Raw genomic sequence first — 20,150 nt, 5'->3', positions numbered from 1 at the left:
GGGGCTCCGGAAGTCTCCCATCAGCCCTGTGAAGTGGTGAAGGCACTGTGCAAACTGCGGGCTGGGCTGACCACACTTCCGGTTTGGAGTGCATGTTAAAAAAGGGCACATTTCCTAAAAATCAAACTTTACATTAACTAGCAGAGAATAATCATTTTACACATTACAGTTTGTAAGCTTGATAAGATAGCAGGCTCTAAGTCAAAGTCTTGAAGAGGTTTCCGGAACCGCAGGCTGGAGGCTGACTGGTTCTTCATGAGGACACACTCCACACTAACGGGCAGGGAGGGGAGAGCAAGGAGACGCGTTAGCTCCGGCCCCCGTGTGAGCGGAGCGGGCGCCGGGCCGGCTCTCCCCGCGGCTCAGCCACACGTGGTGGCGGCCGGGCCAGACCGGACTGTCCAGAGGCAGGCCCGCGGGTGTGTTTGCACGGGGCTACAATGGCCACGGGCTGTTCCCCAACTGTAGGGAGTCTCATTAGCGGTAACAGTAACGATGGGAGGGTGTATTTATTTATTTATGTAACTATTATCATCATATGCCAGGTAACACCCTCAGACTTTTTGTATATGAACCAGTTTTGGCCTCATAACCAACATGTGAGGGAGGCACTCTTATTATCCCCATTTACAAACGAGGAGACTCAAGTTCAGAGACACTAAAATACTTGCCACAGCCACGCAGGTGGATGGCGGTGGAGCTAGGATGGCCCGTGCTGTGAACTGCTAGACTACACTGCTTCTCACAGAAGGCGGTCTCAGATGGAAATATATCCAGAGAGAACACGGGTAGGCCAGTGGGAACGCATACATTTTCTCGAGTTTCAAGGCATTCATGTTTACATACAATACCTCAGACTTCCATCATACAACTCTCGTGTTTAAGACATTTACTGAAGAGAACGAGAATCTGTGGACTAAACTGCCACGGACGTGAAGTCAGCAGCTCCGCTGAGCTGAGACAGAACTCACCGATGATGATGATGATGATGATGACCACCACGGTGATGCCTATGGCCCACATCTGCAACGAAAGGTCCAGGTCACATTCCCCGAAGACTACCTGACTGCAGAGCGCCCTGCCACCCTAGCCACGGAAAGGCGGTCAGGCCACGGGTCTGAGAGAGTGCCGCTGTGAACGCCTGAACGTGCTGCTCTCGGTTCGGTCAGGTTACCTACCCGCTCTTCCTCAGCCCCCCAATGGCCTGCGGCCCCTCCGCAGCACGGGTTTGTGCGTGAGTTTCCCACATCGGGAGGGGCTCCCGGGCACATGGTGTATGGGAGGTGTCACTTCCAAGCCAGGGGAGGGCAGGACACAGGGATCTGGTGGCCGCGCGTGTCTCTGACAGTCACGTAAGACCTGCAGGCGCCCTGTCCTGGGTAGCGCTGCTCTCGGCTCCTCTGCGAGCGCACTGCAGCCTCAGGGAAGCTCTTTCCACTCACCCCGCCGCCTCTCCCGGCAGCCTGTGTGCAGGGCTCCGCCGGGGGCGGGGCTGGGAAGGCTAATGTCTGTGATGGATTTTGGACACTCCTACATGCTGCTTCTTTATTTTTTAACTTTATTTTTATTGTCTACATGCTTCCCAAGCTCAGCCACAGAACGTGGCAGTCTCCTAGTTGTGGGGATAGAAAAGGGTGTACAGTCAGTGTCAACCCAAATTCCCATGGGGAGTCAAACTCACCGCCAAGATTCGTGCACCCCAGTATTTGTGGGCTCTGTCCACCCCGAGAATGCAGAGGGGACTGAACGTAAAGACGAACTGAAGAGGATTACCTTGCAGTTCTTCCACCAATATTTTCTCTTCAACTTGGCAGCACTTGTTTCAAACTGGGAAGCTCCTGCCTGCAGTGCGTCCGCGCGGTCGTCTAACTCGGAGAGCTTCTGATCTCTTTCCAGCACCTTGTCCACGTTCACTCTCATGATGTCCACCACCTGAAGGAACATGACCCCACCACGGAAGAACAAAGGTCAGCCCTTTGTTATTTTGAGCCTAACTTTCATTAAAAAGGGGGCCAGGCCTCACCATTCCATGAAATAAACACTTAGTAAACTAGAACTAGAAGGGAACTTCCTTAACAAGATAAAGGGTATTTATGGGAAAAAAACCCGCAACTACCATCCGTGCTCAATGGGCAAAAGCAAAAAGCTGCCCTGGCCGGTGGCTCAGTTGACTGGAGTGTCGTCCTGTCCCTGACACTAAAGGGGTGCTGGTTCTATCCTGTTCGGGGCATGTATGGGAGGCAACCAATCGATGTCTCTCTCTCTCTCCTCCTCCCTCTCTCCCTTCTTCTCACTCTCAAGTCAATAAACGTATCTTCAGGTAAGGATAAAACGAATGAACCAAACCCAGAAAGCTTTCCCCCTGAGAGCAGGGAACAAGAGAAGGATGCCCACACTCTCTCCTGCTGTTCACCATGGACTGGAAGTTCTGGCCAGAGCAACTGGGCAAGAAAAAGAAACAAAAGGCGTCCAAATTAAAAAGAAGAAATAAAATGAGCCGTATTTACAGATGATCCCATATGTAGAAAATCTCAAAGAATCCCCAATAGGGTTAATAAACTAATGCCGTAAAGTTCCAGGGTACAATATCAGCATCTATAAGTCAGTGTTTCCATATACTAACATTTGAAAGGAAATTAATAAAAACAATTCTGTACACAATAGCATCCAAAGAATAAAATACTCATGGATAAACTGAGCCAAGGAGCCAAAACTTGGACACTGAAAACTACGAAACACTGGAAAAAAATGAAGACCTCATTAAATGCGAAGACATCCCGTGTTCACAGAGTGGAAGACTTAGTATTGTTACGATGACAGTATTTGCCAAGATGATGCACTTATGTGCAGAGTCATCACAATCTCTGTCAAAATGTCAGTGGTCGTGGCCCTGGCTGGTAGCTCAGTCGGTTAGGTCATGATCCAGATACGCCAAGGCTGCGGGTTTGATCCCCGGTCAAGGTACGTACAGGAAACAACCAATGGATGCATGGATAGATAGAATGACAGGTTGATGTACCTCTCTCTCCCTCTACCTCCCTTCACTTTTCTCTCTAAAGTCAATAAATTTAATAAAAAGGCAATGGACTGATATAGACATTTCTACAAAGCATACATACAAATGGTCAACAAACACACGAAAAGTTCAACACCACTGGTCATTAAGGAAATGCAAATCAAAGCCACAAAGAGATACTACTTTACACTCACTAGGATGTCTATAACAACAGAAACAGGAAAACAAGTGCTGGTGAGGGGTGGAGAAATAGGAATCCTTGGATATTGCTCGTGTGCATGTAAAATGGTGCCGCTGCTGTGGAAAAGTTTGCTGGTTCCTCAAAGCTAAACACAGAACTACCATATGACCCAGCAACTCCATTCCTAGATACATACCCAAGAGAAAGAACAACATATGCACACACAGAAACGTGTATGCAAATGTTTACAGCAGCAGAACTGGTAAAGCCAAAAGGTGAACAACTGAAAAATCCATCAACGGATGAATGGATAAACAAGGTATACGCATGCAATGGGATATTACTCAGCCATAAAAAGGAACAAGGTGCTGACATTTGTTACAATTTGGATGAGCATCAAAAATATTGTACCAAGTGAAAGAAACCAAACACAAAAGGCCACCTAGTGTGTGATTCCTTTTGTGTGATAGATCCAGAATGAGAGCATTCATAGCAGCAGAAGCCAGTTAGAATGGGAGAGAACAGCAGAAAGAGGGGCGTGAGTAACTACTAAATGTGTACAAGGTGTTCTGTGGTGATGACAAAAAAAAAATTGTGAAACCAGACAGAAGTAATGGTTGCACAACACTGTGACTATGACAAAGAACCACTGAGCTGTACGCTTTCAAATGGTTAATTATGTTGTGTGAATTTCACCTGGACTAAAGAAACAAACACCTCTCCTGAAATTCCTTTGGTTAAGAAAAGGGACCCAATTTGATTTTGTAAGTAAACAAAAGTTTCATGCAAGATGGAATGAGAATGGGTTTCTTAGCATGAAAATACAAAATTTTCAGAAGTTCATAAAGCCATCATATAAAAATATTACCATATGCTTTAGCAATCCAAAGTTTTACTTTTATATTTTTCTTACATTTATTGGGGTGAACTGGTTAATAAGATCATGTAAGTTTCCAGTGTACATTTCAAGGATACATGATCTGTATGCTGCATGCATGCCCACCACATCTTCCATCACCATGTACTAGTGTGTGGCCCCTGGTTTAACAGAAGTTGAATGCTGCTTTCTAAGGGCAGCTACATGCAGAAAGGCCAAGATATCCTTGTTGGACAATGATTGCTTTTAGGGACAGGGAAATAGTAGTTTGAATTTGCCAATCTTCTGTTGTGGGTCTGCAAACATAGGGCAGAACAAAGATGCTGTGAGCACCCTCTAACTCAAGAATTCCACAAACGCAGATTTGTGGGGCTAGAGCACTGTGCCAGCATCTGCCTTCTGCATGTCAATGGCACCAACTGGAGTTGATGCTAGAGGCCTGCTCAGGCCGAGTAATACAAAGTCAGGCTACTGGAACAGCATTTTGATGAAAATCTGATCAGAAGGGTTGGTCTTGGCTTGAACAACCTATAGATCTAATTCTGAATATTCGATTACCCTATTTTATAAAGTAGTTCTCTTTTTTCCAAATTTTTTTTTTATTATTGTGGAAAATATACATTATAAGGCAGTTCTGGGAGGAATGCCCTCAGGGAGGGGCATTTGTTTCAGGAAAACAAGCAGGAAGCAGGAGAATCTGACTTCTGCTTAGATCACGGCTCCCAGAATAGCAGGGGCGAAACTGTGTTACTTTTATGATATGGTCAGAATTGACTTTACGTTCACCCTTCTGTGCCACTCTTCCTAAATAATTATTTCCAGAGTGTTCCCATGTTGACTGAAAATTCATCTTTTCAGCTTTTCAGAGCAGTACCTCATCCACTTGGTTCTGTGTCTGCTGAAGTTTGCGGTTACTGCCGGAGGCAGCGCTTGGACCTGCAGGCGCACCCGTAGACCTGAAACACGCAAAGACACGGGCGTCAGTCGAGGAGCATTCCAAATACATTTCTGTACGTACGAAGTCCTTCCAGTAACTTCGGAACTACAGCAGAAAACGAATAACGAACAACGGTTCTAATGACATTTCTCCTAACTCCTCTGGAATTTCCAACATTCATCCACACGTGACAGGTGACCAGGGTCTAAGGCAGTAATGGTGAACCTATGACACGTGTGTCAGAGGTGACACGCGAACTCATTTTTTTGGTTGATTTTTCTTTGTTAAATGGCATTTAAATATATAAAATAAATATCAAAAATATAAGTCTTAGTTTTACTATGGTTGCAAATATCAAAATATTTCTCTATGTCCTTGTTAAAAAGTATTCTGGGTCATTTCCAATTTCTGAGCCACCAGGATCCGAGTCTTTCTGCTGTTTGTCAAGTTTTGTTTTTCTGCATCTAGTATAACATTTACATACCAGGAACAAAAGTAACAATAACAAACCAGTAACATTGATTAGGCACAGCAAATGCCTATTATGAGATAAGGAAAAGTCTAAGGGGATCGGATCTCCGACGTAACCCGAGGACCTACTGTGTATCAAAATGGATCCTAAAGGCTCACAGGCCCCTGTGTCTCAGAGGTCTTCCCTGTTTCTAAGACAGCGCCTCGCAGGTGCCTTGCATACAGCAGCCACCGACTCACGGAGCCAGCAGGCAGTGCTCTACCGCGTGTCAAAGGCCAGGGAGGCAGCAGGTCCCACTCGGCCTCCGCGAGGTTAGTGTCTGGGAGGCCAGTACTGGTTGCATTTTCCCATTCAGTCCTCATAACTCGTTGAGGGGGTACTACTATTATCCCCATTTTACAGACGGGTAAGGCGAGGCCTGGGCAGTCAGCACCGCGGGCTGGTGTGCTGAGACCAGGTGCTGTGTAATCCCACGGACCCGGACCTTCACCACTGGGGTCTCCGGGCCCAGCGGCCCCGGCAGCCACCCTGCAGAGTGGGGTCCCTAGTTCCTGGAAGGAGCCCGGGAAAGAACGCTTCCCTTCGCTGCTCTCGGTGGGCCATGAGCAGGCTGGAGAGGGAGCAGGGTTCGTGGCTCCAGTGTCTGCACGCTGCCCCGGGACGCCCGAGTGCACTCTGACCGTGGGCGCCTGGAGACAGGACAGGCCCTTCCCTGGCAACTTCCGGAGCCCAGCCCTGCAGCAGCCCGGCAGAGACCAGCGCCCCTTCGGGGACCCGGGCAGTGTGGGGCGGGTTGGGGGGGTTAGACGCGGGCGCGGCGAAGGGGCGGGGACGGAGGCGGGGCGGGCACTCCTAATCTGGAAAGCCCCCGGCCCCGCCCTGGTCCCTTCCGGGTCCCCCCGACAGCCGCTGGGCGGTCGGCGGCGCCGCGGGGTCGTTCCGCCCGTCTGCAGCCCGCACTCCCGGGGCCGCGCCCCACCCCGGCCTCGGAAGCCTCGCACAGGCTCGCACGGCCTCGGCCCGCGTCCGAAAGGCCGCCACCGGGAACCGGGCCAGGCGGGGCTCCCAGTCGCGGGCCGCCGCCCCCCGGGACCCGCAGCCGTCCCGCTCGCACGGCGTCACTCACATTTTGGCGGCGGTGGCGGCGGGCGAGTGTCGACGGAGCGGCGGAACGGGACCGGAGGCCAGGACCTGGGCGGAGCGGTGGCGGCGCAGGGGCCGATGACGTCACAGGGCGGGGCCGGATGGGCGGACGAGGCGCGCAGGCCGCGGTGGGCGTGTCGGAGGGGCGGGGCCGGTGGGAGGGCGGGGCGCGCAGGCCGCGGTGGGCGTGTCGGAGGGGCGGGGCCGGTGGGAGGGCGGGGCGCGCAGGCCGCGGTGGGCGTGTCGGGGCGGAGCGCTGGGGGCGGGGCCACAAGGGGGCGCTGGGGGCCGGTATCTGCCAGCCGAGCGCGGGTGGGTTAGCGCCCGCTCCTGTCCCAGGCGCCCGCCGCCCGCCGCCCGTGCGGACCTGGGGGACGTGGTGCATTACCCACAGGAGAGGGACTGCAGGTAAACCAGGTGGGCCGCCTCTCGGGCGGTGGCTACGTTGGAGACATCTGTGTGTTCCTGTTCCCCACATTAACCTAGCAGACCCCACATTTTCCCAAGAAACCTGTTAAAATGGGGTATGCAGTCCATTTGGGGCATTTATCAGACATTGATTCGTTTGGGTTCGCTGTCTTCGTATTCGTGACGGGAATAAGTATTTGTCATTGCTCATAAGGGACTGCAGTTTCTACACTGCATATTCCTGGGTCCCTAGCACAGAGTAGGTCTCCAACTTTTGATCCTATGGAGGCGGAGGCACATAGCTGAACGCAGAGGGTTACTTGGCAGCGTTTTCACGTTGTAACAAAGTATCCCTACCAACATAGGCAACTCCTGCCCTAAAAACAAACAAAACACTAATAGGTCATGTGGCAAGTTAGATGAGACCCGGAAAATAAACACTAACCTGTCTTTTCCAACTGTAAATGGAACAATTTGAAAAGTGAAATGTTAGTATATATTAGAATAGACAAGAGAGCGTCACAGAGGAGGTGGGATTTGAGACTTTCCCACCAAAGGATGAACAAAGGCCACGAACAAAGAAAACAGTGGAAATGGCCCAGACCAACCAGAGGGAGCAGGTTGGGGCACAGGTGAACATAAGATGGAATGAAGGCTGGACAGACATGTCGTTTAAATGCAGTGGCTGCAGAAACCATCGAGGCCCCAGGCACAGCGTGCAATCTGTCTGGCAGTGGCGTTGAGTCGGATGAGATGGGGAGAGACCACCAGGGAGGTGAGGCTCTGCCAGAGGAGTCAGCTGGACAGTGCCTTTTAACAGACTTCAGAGGATTTTGACGGAAAAGGTGAATTTATTTATGGATCTTTATATTTTTGTTGATTTCAGAGAGGAAGGGAGAGGGAGAGATGGAAACATCAATGATGGGACTCATTGGTCGGCTGCTTCCTGCACGCCCCACACTGGAGATGGAGCCTGCAACCTGGGCACGTGCCCTGACCGGGATTCGAACCGTGGCCTCCTGGTTGATAGGTCGGGCCTGAAAAGGTAAATGTAGCCTGGTGTCTTTACCATTCAAATAACTGCACTGGGGCAAATGATACATTGAGTGGTGCCTGAGAACATAGTTGAAAGTGTTCTGGAAACCGTGGATCTACTATGAAATTTTTCCCATCGTGGACATATTTGAAACCATGTAACATTCAATGTCAAAACGTCACATCTGGGTCTAAGGAAGTACTTGAAATTATTTCACATGGTTTGAAACATGCCCATCCAACTTGGATTGCAGTATTAGGTAAAGTTAAAGCAACACACACACACACATAATATGGGGAAATTTTTTTCATTTTTAATTTACAGCAGAAAGAATATAAAGCATTCAGAAAACATTTTCCATATTTTTAAGGGCAATTCAAAACATTTTGCATGGTTTCCAGCAGCTGAGTTCTTCAACAGATCCATTGATTCAATGATGCTTTACATGCACAATTACAAAAATAAAACTTACAAAAAAGAAGACATCTAGACTAGTTTTACATGCAAGTCTCAGGGACCCCCCATTGGGCGCCAACTACTGTGTGGAACTGCCATAAGCGACCGTGCAGCCAGAAAGGGGTTCGAGTTAGTGTCTTTATTTCGTTCACACAGTACAGCTGATTTCAGATGGGTAACAAGAATAGCAATGAAATCTTCAGGAGACAGAATAAGATTAGCTATTAACTTTTATAATGAAATCTACTCCTGGCACTTGGGAATTCAGATTATCCAAGAAAGCTGCGCGTATCTATCATCTTATATTCAAAATTAAGATTCATAACCGAGGAAAAGCGGTCAGAAGTGCTTCGTGTCGGTGGGAGCGTACTGGTACCTCCCCTAGGATTCACAGTTGTACTGCTACTTCCTGTCCCCTCCGCGAGAACCCTCCCAATTCTACATCAGTCTTTCTCTTCCCGAATTGTCTAACTCACTCAGCGAATAATGTAGCATGTGGAACATGAACAAAATAAGTGTGAGGGTTAAAGCAAACCCACTGAGGTCATTACTCTTGTCAAAAGATCAGTTATTTGTACCAGAATAAATGGAATAAACATCTAAATTCGGCATTAAGACAGGATATTCTGAGAGAGCTGGCTTTCACGTTCTATTCCCACTTAGGAATGCAATTGTGTGTGTGTGTGTGTGTGTGTGTGTGTGTAAATGACTGTGTCCTCCTGTAGGTTAAACTGTAAAATAAAAGGGATCGTGGGTGGGGTGTGGGGGGGACTGCAACAGCTGTAACATAACCCACACATTTAAAATAACAAAATTGAGTCAGCTCAGTTTACAAATGTACAGATGGCTACTAGTTGTGGGGCTGTCACTGTGGTCGAAGCTGATCACAAGCAGTAAGACGTATACTGTACAGTAATTTGAGGTTGGCAGTGAAAGGAATTAAAAAACAAGTACAATTATAGAAAAGGCACCAAGAGCACTGACCCCAGTGTTTACCTCGATCCTGTTGTGTCTACCTTCCTTCTGAAAAGACACCAGTTTAAAAGCTTATTTGTGAATATTTTTAGGCTTCACAATGAGCCTTGAGTTTGAACTTACAGTTGGCAGCCAGAACCAAGAAGAAAACACACACACACACACTATGATTTCAGCTTTACACCAACTGGTCCTGAAACGTAACCTGGGAATTTTTAAACTGGCATCGGCAGATGCGAACTGGATTCTCCTCGATTGGACGTTAGTAGTTGAATGTTTAAAAGCATCAGATTTCTTTGGCTCCTCGTTCTGTGAAAATAGTTATGTGCCGTGACATCCCTACAAGACCAGTCTGCATCTCTTAAAGTTTTAGTTATTTCTTTTGTGTGCAGTTTTTTAAATGACATGTTCTGATTTCCAGCAGGAGATATGAAAACGTGAGACATTTTTCTACCTTTCGCACTATTTCTTTTGTCAGGGTTTGGTCGTCCTAAGTATTCTTCGTTGGAGCGAGTGGATGGTATTAAGCTGTTTTACGGATTCATCTTATGATTATCTGTTTAGCAAAAGGAACTTAATTTTCTTAAGCAATATTAGCATTCACATTACTTGGCACCATTGGCAAATTTTTTTTTTTAAATAAAATAAAATAAACTCCTGGTAGCCAAAATTAAATGTAAACATATCCTTTTTTTAAGTAATGTTACTCTGCCTTTTCTCCTAAGTCTAAATACAGTAGCTCTTTTTTTATTTTTATTTTATTTGCAGTTTAGTCATGCTTTAGCAAAATGTTCTTCTAAAGAACATTTAAAATAAAGTACTCTTATAGTGAAATAAAGTTTTTTTTTGTTTCATTTTACAGACCATAGCCACTAATGCTTTGCTTGTGTTCATTTCTTTTTTCTTGATTTCATGCACATATCTCTTTGTTTTAATATATACAATATATACAAACAATACATCCACATTTTTCTTGCTCATTCAGACAAAACTATACAAATAATTTTATCTTGCCATGTTATTGACCTTTGTGAATAAAATATTTAGCAATTAATATAATCCCTTTCAAATATTTCTCACTTTCCATCTCTACCTTCTATATATACACAGAAACTGCTCTGTTTGGATGAGATATAGCCAAAAATATGGAATTTACTGGCCAGAACGCAGCACCACGCTGATCTTTTAGGTGGCAAATGTCCAGGCAAGGTTTATGATTCCTCAGAATGACTACACTTCCCAGGGTTACTGGAGAAAGCTACATGCTCTACCGATTCTCTTAAGTAACCCCCATTGCACATGAAAGTAAGGCAAAAAATTAAAGTGCTGAACATGAGAAAAGGGACACGATGAGTCCTCGCAGGTTCCTGGGGGGGGGTGGGACAAGAAAATAAATCTTCACTCTGGAAGCGGTTTCTCCTCAGTTCCCATGCATTACCCGTTTGCCACGCCCGCCCCTCTGCAAATTTCCACAAGACATTAAAAACCTGCAGATTTTTTAAAAAGTTGCATTAAGTGTGCTGTCGAGGTTAAAACAAGAACAAACGGAACAGTGAAGGAAATGAGAACGCACGGACGCAATAAAGATTGGGGTGATCTAAGCCCTCCGCTGACAACGAATCCCGAAGATTCAGCCTCTTGGAAGCCACTGGCAGGTGCGGGAGCAGCGTTCTCGTGTTGCCAGCGCATCCCCACCACTTCTTCCCTATATTTTTGGTATAAATATTTGTACAGTTCCACGCGATGTTTGAGTACAGCCCTATGTGAGCAGGAAAGCGGCCGCTTCCCCAGGGGGAGCCTCTTTCCCTTCCTCGCGGCATCTGGTTTTCCCGCGACCCAACAGAAGGTTGAGTTCCATGATGTCTCGCTGATCAAATTAAAAGTTGTCCATGAAAGTGCAAATGCAATGAACAAAACATTCCTGTTAAAATCCTGCAGCTGATCTCTCCAAAACTGCAGAGGGATTGTGTGTGTGTGTGTGCGTGTGTGTGTGCGCGCGCGCTTGTGTGTTGTTGCATGTCTCTGCTAAAAACAGAAATGAAAACAGTCTGAAAAGCAATGTCACATTGCTAAGGGATGCTGCTGTATGTCTTCAAGTTCCTTGGCCTTTTTCAATTCTTTCACTCTGCAAGAGAAACAAAACAGAACACCAGGTGGTAACTATAGGGTGAAACTGACCAAACCCAGGAAAGGGCATTCCCATTCCCTCTCAAGTAAAAAAAAAGAAAAAAAAGAAGAAGAAGAAAAAGACCATTTGAGGATTGATGCCAAAAGAACCCGTTTAACTGCTGGGGGACATACTCCAGAGGAAGGGGGGCCCTTCCTGAACCCCCGCTCTGCCGCCACCTGCTCCCAACACAAAGCAGAACCGAAACCCACTTCACGAATTGAGCGCAACAGTCACGTGTGCGTCTCAGACGATGTTAACTGTTCAAACAGCTTTCTTCTCGGCCGGTGGACACCGTGAGCGCCCTGTAATTCCTGTAATTCCAGGTGACGCAAGTGAGGGGGCCTGCACACGCCTCTATGCGGGTGCGGCCTGGCCTAGGAAACCAGCTGCCTTTGCTCACAGACTCAAGGTTGTCAGAGGTCGCGGCCCTGAGCTCACATCTGCACAGCTCGGGCTCACCCCAGGGGCGTCTGGTGTTCCCAGAGGAGAGGTTCCGGGGGGCAGCCATAGGGGGCAATGCACGTAAGGGACGTGGTTCCAGGTGTCCCACATGGTGCGCTAACCACATGCAAATGCAACCGTTACAGAGTCCTGGGAAGTCGCTATCAGCAAATGATTGGTTACTGACCACCTCCGGTCTGTTTTCATGTAAACACTCGCCGCGGTGTTTTAGGGGGGCCCCGATGCAGACGAGGTACCAGGGCAGAGGCCGCGAGCGCCGAGAAGAGCTCTCCTCACTGACCAATCAAGACCCCCGCCGTCAGGGCGGAAGGACCCCATGCCAGGGACTCCGGGGTCTAGCCTCCCAGGCCGGTGCCCGCCGCGGCGTCACGGGCAGCTCGCAGCCCTGCGTGCCCCTTGGTAACGTCTGCTTCCCAAACCCGGGAGAGGTGACGGAGGCCAGCAGAGGGGCGGTTTCCCAGGGCGCGGGGCTGTACTTGCACAGCCTGGCCTGTCTGCCTCGTGCCTTTTGGACCCGGACCTCTCACACGGAGGTCAGTAATCCCACAGTTTCAGGTCTCCGAGCGTCATGCCTCTCCTGGGACCTGCAGTTATATCAGCACATTTACATTTCACTGCAAAGCAGATGCTAGTTTACTTTCTGGATAAACTCGAGCGGGCAGAAAACGCTCTGGAAACCCCGTGGGGAGGAGGCATTCGAAACCCCGCGGCGAATTATCCAGGCGTCTGTTACAGAGGTGGCGCGTCTGCTGGGACAGCCGTTCAAGACGACGGTTCTATTTACCGCCCCCGCGCAGAACCGCTTCTCAGGGAAGCTGCTCCCATTGCACCGCCATTAACACGAAAGAGCAGGACAGCAGTGGGCACCTTGCCCCTCTGATCAGCTGCGGCATCCAGCGAGCCCAGCTCGATCACACCGTGGATCTTCAAGGCGGTTAAATCCCTTTCTTAACAGGCACGTTTAGAAATCGTTGCTGTGCTCACCACGGCACCCAGGCATTACTTAGCTTTCAGTTTTGTAAGGAAATACACCGTGGGTTAGGAAGTGCTCGGGTAACCCGGGTACGGCCACGCAGAGGGGTGCATCACTCTAGGTCCCTGATTTTGGACATGCAGACTTGATCAGTCGGTGGCGTTTTAAAAATTGAAACATGCTATGGTCTGGGTTCAATTTTTAAACATGCAACGTCTATACTAGCAGCTCTTTGGCTGGAGAAATGCAAGGCATGCAGCGATGCCACGTGTACTTCCGGGCATGCAATTGTCTGCGCCTGCGCAGACCTCAGGTGCTGAGTTAGGGCAAGATGTGCATGCTGCTTGGAGTGCTACATTGTATCTCCGCTTTCCCGCGGGACTCATTCACAAATATGCACATGACTCCAGCGCCGAGGAGACCTCTAGAGGGAGAATCCTTAGCTCCAAACCTGACAGCATAAACCAGACAGCCGTTCCATTTTCTAGAGGGACACAGGGATGCTTTAAAAATACCCAGTTCCTCATCGAGATGAGATGAAAGGGGAGTGAAGTATAACCTGAAACGTTTTACAGTTTCACAGGAAAGAATCTGTCGTCAGCTGGTCACGACGGGTCTAGCCTGAAGTTTTCTTTCGTTAAAATGGCCATGTTTGTGTTTGCAGTTTCTTTCTGAAATAAAAAGCCAGCTAAGTTTTCATAAGGTTTTTAGGCTGCCATGTAAATACTCTGCTATGAAACGAGTGACTGCCTTGCACACCGCTAAGGGCAGAGATGGCTACGGCGGTTGACAAGGGAAATGAGACACGGAGGTCGTCTGACAGTTTCAGATCCATCTAACTCCCGAGCTAATGTGGAGAATCCATTCTCAGCTTCGTGCTGAGGTGCGCAGACACTGGCATTGTGACATCGAAATGTCTCAGGTAGCCGGGCTGTGGTGGCTCAATGGATTAAGCATCGTCCCATGGCCCAAGAGGTCCTGGGTTCGACTCCCAGTCGGGGCACACGCCTGGGTTGCAGGTTTGATCCCCAGTGGGGGGTGTGTAGGAGGCAGCCGATCAATGAGTCTCTCTCATCATTCATGTTTCTATCTCTCTCTCCCTCTCCCTTCTTCTCTGAAATCAATAAAAAAAATGACTCAGGTATGTTTTTAAAAACAGGAAGTCATTGAGGGAGGACTTGCGGGAAAAGGGAAGAGAACACTTATGTTCCAATAGCTGCACAGGTGACTTAAAACTTGTTACCTTCTCTAGTCCTCATGACACCACCTTCTCCTGTTTGTAAACGGACAGCATGGGATTGATGGACGTGAGCAGCTGCCCCGTCAGCCGATGCTCCAGTTAACAGACGGCAGTGCAGGGGTTCGAGGCCACTGCTGCCTCCAGGATCTCAGGAGAACAAAGGAGTGTTTCTCAGGTTCTGACTTTATTGGTTTTCCCAAAAACACTTGACAGAAGACGCATCTGGAAAACGTCCCTGGGCTGAGATAAGTGTGTTGCTGAAAACCGATGAGAACAATCGCATTTTCCCATTCTCGGATGTCGTCCTCTGTATGACCCCGTGGTGAGTTTATTCCAACGTTTAGAGAGAAAAAGTACCTCCCCATCAAATGCACGTGTCGATTTCTCAACACAGATTCGAGACGTGAAAAGAGTGGGCCTAAGAATCAGGGGAATGGAAAGATTTTTACCTTCGTTCTCCAAGCTGCGATGTGTAGACCCCGCTAAGGCTCTCACAGTCTGCCCTACGGGAACCCGGATGGAGTTCCATGGGACCGGAGGGCAGTGTCGGGGTAAGAGAGGTGTCTGTTTTGTTTTCAATCAATTATCAATCCAATAAAGTATGTGTGAATGTCGCACTGTCTCCAAAGACACAGAAAACAGTGAGTTCTCTTACTGGAGTGGTTTAGAACAACACCCGATACTGTCACTTTTTGTTAACGAATTCTAGGGAATAGAGGTTTCAAATCAGAGTGTTTCCGATAGTTACAGGAACTTGTTGTTAGTTCGTCTTAGCCACGTTACAAATAATCCCTAAAACGCACAGGTCAACTAAAACCCTACCGACCACAGTAAGGACACACAACAGCCGTCCCACAGTCACCATCTCGGGGAGAGTCTACTTGCTTACTCGTATTTCCGAGCTAGAATGAGTGGGGAGCTCAGGGAAAGAAGTTTTGCCGTTTTTCAGAAAACCCATTGGGCTGCAAAACGAAGGAATCGACGAGGCCCAAGAAGGAGGACCCAGAGCAGGTGTCTGTGCTCCAACAGGTCCCTTTCCCAGAAGAGGCAAGTGAGATGACCTTGAGGCTGAAACGCCCCCCCACGGTGACACATCCCCATCCAGTGCCTCGGCCCCCCGGAAACCGGCTCCCATCGGATGCGACCAGGGAAGTGGGAGCGCCCACTGCTGGCCTGGGCCCGCTCCCTCTCGGCTGAACGGCCCCCTGCCAGGCGTTGCTGGAGGGCGGCCTCGCAGAGAAGCACGTGTAACAGCGCAGAGTAGCAGCAGAGCGCGGGGAGGACCTGCCCGGGGCACCTCGCGGGGCGTCGGCTCTCGGTTAGTTGCCTAGGTAATGGCAGCATCTGCCAAGTCAAGTGTTTGGAAACCCAGTCGTCAAATATAGAGAAAAATGTGTGGCCTAAAAACGTGTGTCCGTGCAGGGGCGGCTCGGAGGCTGGAGGCTGAGAATCAACCCAGGAACCAGGAGGTCAGGGTCTGATTCCCGGCCACGGCACCTGCTGGGGTTGCGGGCTCCATCCCCAGTGGGAGGCGTGCAGGAGGCAGCCGATCCATGGTTCTCTCTCATCACTGATGTTTCTGTCTCTCTACTCTCTCCCTCCCCCCCCCCCTCTCAAAAGAAATATCAAATACAAATAAATAAATGTATATGTGAGCAGCGTTATTTCTCACGTGCTATACAAATAGTTGAAGGTTAATTAGCAGCATAACTAAGTAGTAATGCTGCCAGTATCCTTCAGACAAACAGTAAATAAATAAATAAATAAATAAATAAATAAATAAATAAAATTAAAAAACCCCAAAAAAACCAAATAAATAAATAAAAATGTGTGTCCAAGAAGTGTGATCTTTTCTTCCTCCAACTGGGGTTCCTTTATCCCAGTGGGACAGCGCCACCCACCTTCACTGACGAGGTAACTCAGTCAGCGGTTTCCAGGAAGAGGCGGGTAGGGCTCCTGAGCGCCCGCTGCCTGTAATGACCTGCAATGACTGTAATGACCTGCAGTGCCTTAATGACCTGCAGTGACTGACTGTAATGACCTGCAGTGACTGTAATGACTGACCTGCAGTGCCTGTAATGACCTGCAGTGACTGACTGTAATGACCTGCAGTGACTGACTGTAATGACCTGCAGTGCCTGTAATGACCTGCAGTGACTGTAATGACCTGCAGTGCCTGTAATGACCTGCAGTGACTGTAATGACCTGCAGTGCCTGTAATGACCTGCAGTGACTGACTGCAATGACCTGCAGTGACTGTAATGACCTGCAGTGACTGTAATGACTGACCTGCAGTGACTGCCTGTAATGACCTGCAGTGATATGACAGGCCACGAAGCTCACGCCTCGAGGACAGATCGTTATGCGAGCCCACTCCTCACGCTTCCCTTCCGCATGGGGACCTGGGTTTCCGCCATCGGATGGAGGAACGCCCTGTTACCCGCCCGGCGCAGCCCCCGGGGAAGCAGGCTCCCGGCAGGGGCGCGAGGGGTGTCTCGGCCTCAGCCATCCTGCCGGCACCGGCCGGGAGCAGCGGGGCACCTGCTCACCAGGGAAGGAGTGAAGCTGTCGGCTCCACCTCCGTGTCCAACAAGCTTCCTCCTAAACGGACAGTGAGGTCGTCCAAGACCAGACACACCCCTAGGATGTCAGCAAGAACCTGAAGATGCTTTTTAAGGCTTTTTTAGCCTTTTTACGGCTAAGCCCGCAGGGAAAAAGCTTTTCCTTAGCCTGCCCCGAGTGAAGATGGAAAGTGGGGTGCATTTCTGGCTGCTGTGCTGGGGCCTCGGCTGCTGTGTCTCAGTCCTGGTGGCCGACGTTGTCCCGCGCCAGGGAGCCTCTGGGGCGTTAACCGAGGGGTTGGGGTCGCCCAGCGTTTCACAGACACTGTCCCATGACGTTTAACTAAGTTTCCAACCAGTTCTTCTCCCGGGGAAACCGCGTCGTCGTCAGCGCTTCATCAGCTGACCAAGTGCATGCATCACCTTCTTTCACACCCACCCCAGGATGTGGCTTCTCCCCAGAGAATGTTCTGCCTCCAAGAGCCAGCTCAGCTTGGGGACCACGAGGAGGAGTGTCCCTGCGACGTCAGTGAGGGGACAGGGAGGGAGCGATCGCACTGGCCGTCAGACAAAGCCAGAGGCCAGCTCTCCCTCGAGTCACCGGGCGAGGTAAAGACGACCATTCTAGAAGGAACCGGAGGCTTCTCAGCTCCTCTGCCCGGACCCCCCTACAGGCTCTGGGCGGAAGGAGGCCATGAATCCCGACTTCCTGAGGGGACTTCTGGGAGCTCAGGACGGATGCAGGGGGCGCCTGGAAAATGAAGGCGGACACCGGCTGGCACTGTAGAGCATCCTTCAGAAACGAGGTCTTAAACACGGTCCCTCACACGCCAGGAGCTAACAAGCCTCACAGCACACAAGCAGCCACTTTTACTAAATGCCGGCTCCGTGCAGCAGACGAGTGTGAAGCTGGTGTCACAGGCCAGGCCGTGCGGCTGCCAGTTCAGCGGAATCCGAGGGCACGCAGTGTTCCCTTCGGAAAAGCTTCTAAATGGGCGAAGCATCATCTCTGTGTGCAGAGGGCGAGAGGGACTGGGAAGAGCAAGGAGACTCCTGTCCCCTTCTTCTCCTGAGCCCCAAACACAGGCCCCTCCGAGCCAGCTCTGCCGCACGGGACCCCGACTATTCCGCGCGCCTAGCCCTGGCGAGGGCGGACTAGTTCCACTCACAAAAGCGCGTAGCTGCTTCCTTATGATCTTTCACACAAGTGGCCCCTTCGATGTGACGACCCACGGGTTTACACAGGCGAGACTTTAAATCTTGTGTAGAAATGAGGCCTGGTTTCGAAGAACTTATAAAAACTCAATTCTCCTGGTACTGCAGGTCGGCAAACTAGGGCCCCTGGGCCGGCTCGGCCCGAGCGTCTCTGTAAGGGCCGTCTTGTGAGAAGGGCCACCCACTCCGCCCAGGGACTCTCCACAGCTGTGTTCCAGCGGCGATGGCAGAACCCAGTGGTTGCCATGGAGACGGCCTGACCTTTGAAGGAAAAGCCAGCGGACCCTTGGCTTCAGCTAGAATGAATTGACATCAGCGTCGACACAGATGCAGTCAGTGGGGAGTAACACCTTGGGAAACACGCGAAGCTTCAGGCGTTTTGAAGGCTGCTCTTTCCTCGGAAATCTCGCAGGTGACTATGTGACGTGTTGGTGTAGAGTGAAGGAGGAGGGGTGCATGGGAAGTCGAGAGAGATTCCCACATTATATTTCTGGGGCCTCTCAGCACGACATACATACAAGACAAACGTGGACAAATTAATCTACATGGAAGCCTGTGTTCGGTGACTTAGATTCCCGGGTTTTAAACCGGTTTTCTGGCATGAAATCCTTGATTACCACTTAAGACATGTCCCAGTCCCACCGGCGGGGACTCTCACCCCGCTGCCCGCTGACACATGAGCATCCCGCTCTGAGGCCGACCGAGGCCCAGGCGCCATCATTTCTTTAAAACGCCGACGATGGGAGCATCGCCTCTGAGCTGCAGCAGGACACACGGAGGTGAGGGCCCTCGCACCGCATCCCCGGCCGGCTTTGCCTTGAAACGCCGGAGGTCAGCTCCGCTGGCGTTGTTACAGCGAACGTCGGGGCGATGCTGACAGGGCGGCTCGGGGTGCTGACTGACCCCGCAGCGCCGGGGGAGGGAGGTTAGAAAATAACGCGGGAGGGACAGGGGCCTGGGGATAGAGATTCATTAAAGACCACAAAGCCGAGACCACCCAGGGAGCCTTCTTGCTTTAGAAATTTGGACCCAGCAGATGAGAGAAGTTCGCGAGGCCAATGACCTCGCTCACAAGTACCCACTCGCTCCCTGTTTCAGCCTGAGAGTCCCACGTGTGCCCCCAGCCACCCGTGTGCACCGGAGGCGTCTCCCCCTCCTCCGCATGCCCGGTGCGGCCTCCGCGCGCCCCCCCCCCCGTCCCCCCCCTTCGCTTGCTCATGCATCGGGCATCGGCACACCTACCCTGGGTGACTGTTCTCCTACGAAGGAGCAGGGTTAGTAGTCAGGGTTAGTTTCACTCGTGTCTCATTTCATTCAATGGATGTGAAACTTACTGCATACCTCGGCGCAGCCCCATGCAAGCAAGCAGAAAGCAAAAGACTGAAAATGGAGGCAAGGTGAATGGACGGGCCTGCAGGCAGCTCACTCACCCTTTTGTACAGCCTATGGTCCGCCAGGGGGCTTCAGACAGTAAAACAACACCAGACAGCTATTAGCACGGAGGCTCACGACAGAGGCTCACAAATAGCTTTACTTCAACACAAGCAGGGAGTTGAAAGTGGTTCCTTGGACGGAAAGGGAGCGTGGTGGCCTGGGACGTGAGATGAGCAGGTAGGGAACCTACCAGTTTATTATTTCTTATTTCCTATTGTTATTGTTTTTGTTTAATCCTCACCTGAGGATATTTTTCCCATCGATTTCTAGAGAGAGAGAGAGTGGAAGGGAGGGAGAAGAGGGGGGAGACAGAGAGAGAGAGGGAGAAACATCGACGTGACAGATCACGCCTATCGGGTTGCCGCCCGCAGGAGCCCCTACCAGGGCTGGGGAACCTGCAACCGAGGTTCGTGCCCTTGACTGGGAATCGAGACCGTGACCCTCCAGTCCGCAGGCAGATGCTCTGACCACTGAGCACACCAGCCAGGGCACCAAGTTATTTTTAAGTCTAGAAACGTTGGGGTCATGTGACAGCAAGTCCTTAAGCGATGGGACTCCTGAAGCCACTGCCTGCCCACCTGTCTCAGAGGGGTC

The 20,150-nt window shown here is 50.3% G+C and overlaps 2 protein-coding genes and 1 non-coding gene across 15 annotated transcripts in view; 1 reads left to right on the top strand and 2 right to left on the bottom strand.

Annotated features, from left to right (window-relative positions):
* Positions 1-138: 138 nt before the first annotated feature.
* VAMP3 (vesicle associated membrane protein 3) lies at positions 139-6,721 on the bottom strand. Of its 2 annotated transcripts, XM_036350272.1 has the most exons (5): positions 6,610-6,721; positions 4,949-5,030; positions 1,774-1,932; positions 972-1,023; positions 139-273 (listed from the first exon to the last, which is right to left on the bottom strand). In XM_036350272.1, coding segments are annotated over exons 1-5 (315 nt in total). In that variant the 5' UTR covers positions 6,612-6,721; the 3' UTR covers positions 139-253. The 2 variants fall into 2 exon arrangements, with proteins under 2 accessions (XP_036206165.1, XP_036206164.1); XM_036350271.1 differs by lacking the exon at positions 6,610-6,721 and having other exon boundaries at positions 4,949-5,095.
* Positions 6,722-8,343: 1,622 nt separating this feature from the next.
* The window catches only part of CAMTA1 (calmodulin binding transcription activator 1), a 697,635-nt gene continuing 685,828 nt past the window's right edge, over positions 8,344-20,150 (bottom strand). For 6 of the 12 annotated variants that reach the window (XM_036347994.1, XM_036347989.1, XM_036347998.1 and 3 more), the window contains one exon: positions 11,557-11,626. In XM_036347994.1, the coding sequence (XP_036203887.1) occupies positions 11,563-11,626 (64 nt within the window). In that variant the 3' untranslated portion in view covers positions 11,557-11,562. Of the gene's footprint in view, positions 11,627-19,552; positions 19,584-20,150 lie in introns of all 12 variants that reach the window. The other 6 variants (XM_036347990.1, XM_036347993.1, XM_036347997.1 and 3 more) reach the window with 2 other exon arrangements.
* LOC118677990 lies at positions 15,974-16,092 on the top strand. Its single transcript, XR_004974685.1, has one exon. It is a non-coding gene; the product is annotated as a small nucleolar RNA SNORA19 (small nucleolar RNA).

Source organism: Myotis myotis, unplaced genomic scaffold, assembly GCF_014108235.1.
Source record: "Myotis myotis isolate mMyoMyo1 unplaced genomic scaffold, mMyoMyo1.p scaffold_m19_p_2, whole genome shotgun sequence".
Lineage (NCBI taxonomy): Eukaryota > Metazoa > Chordata > Mammalia > Chiroptera > Vespertilionidae > Myotis > Myotis myotis.
This window is presented reverse-complemented; position numbering and strand designations above follow the sequence as displayed.

What these genes read in the sequence shown, in the direction of transcription:
- VAMP3 (XM_036350271.1), bottom strand. Translation starts at nt 5,080, where the DNA reads ATGTATTTGGAATGCTCCTCGACTGACGCCCGTGTCTTTGCGTGTTTC. An exon ending in ATTGGTGGAAGAACTGCAAG is followed by an intron (nt 1,024 to 1,773) that starts GTAATCCTCTTC and finishes CTTTCGTTGCAG; the next exon opens with ATGTGGGCCATAGGCATCAC. An exon ending in CATCATCATCATCATCATCG is followed by an intron (nt 274 to 971) that starts GTGAGTTCTGTC and finishes CCTGCCCGTTAG; the next exon opens with TGTGGAGTGTGTCCTCATGA.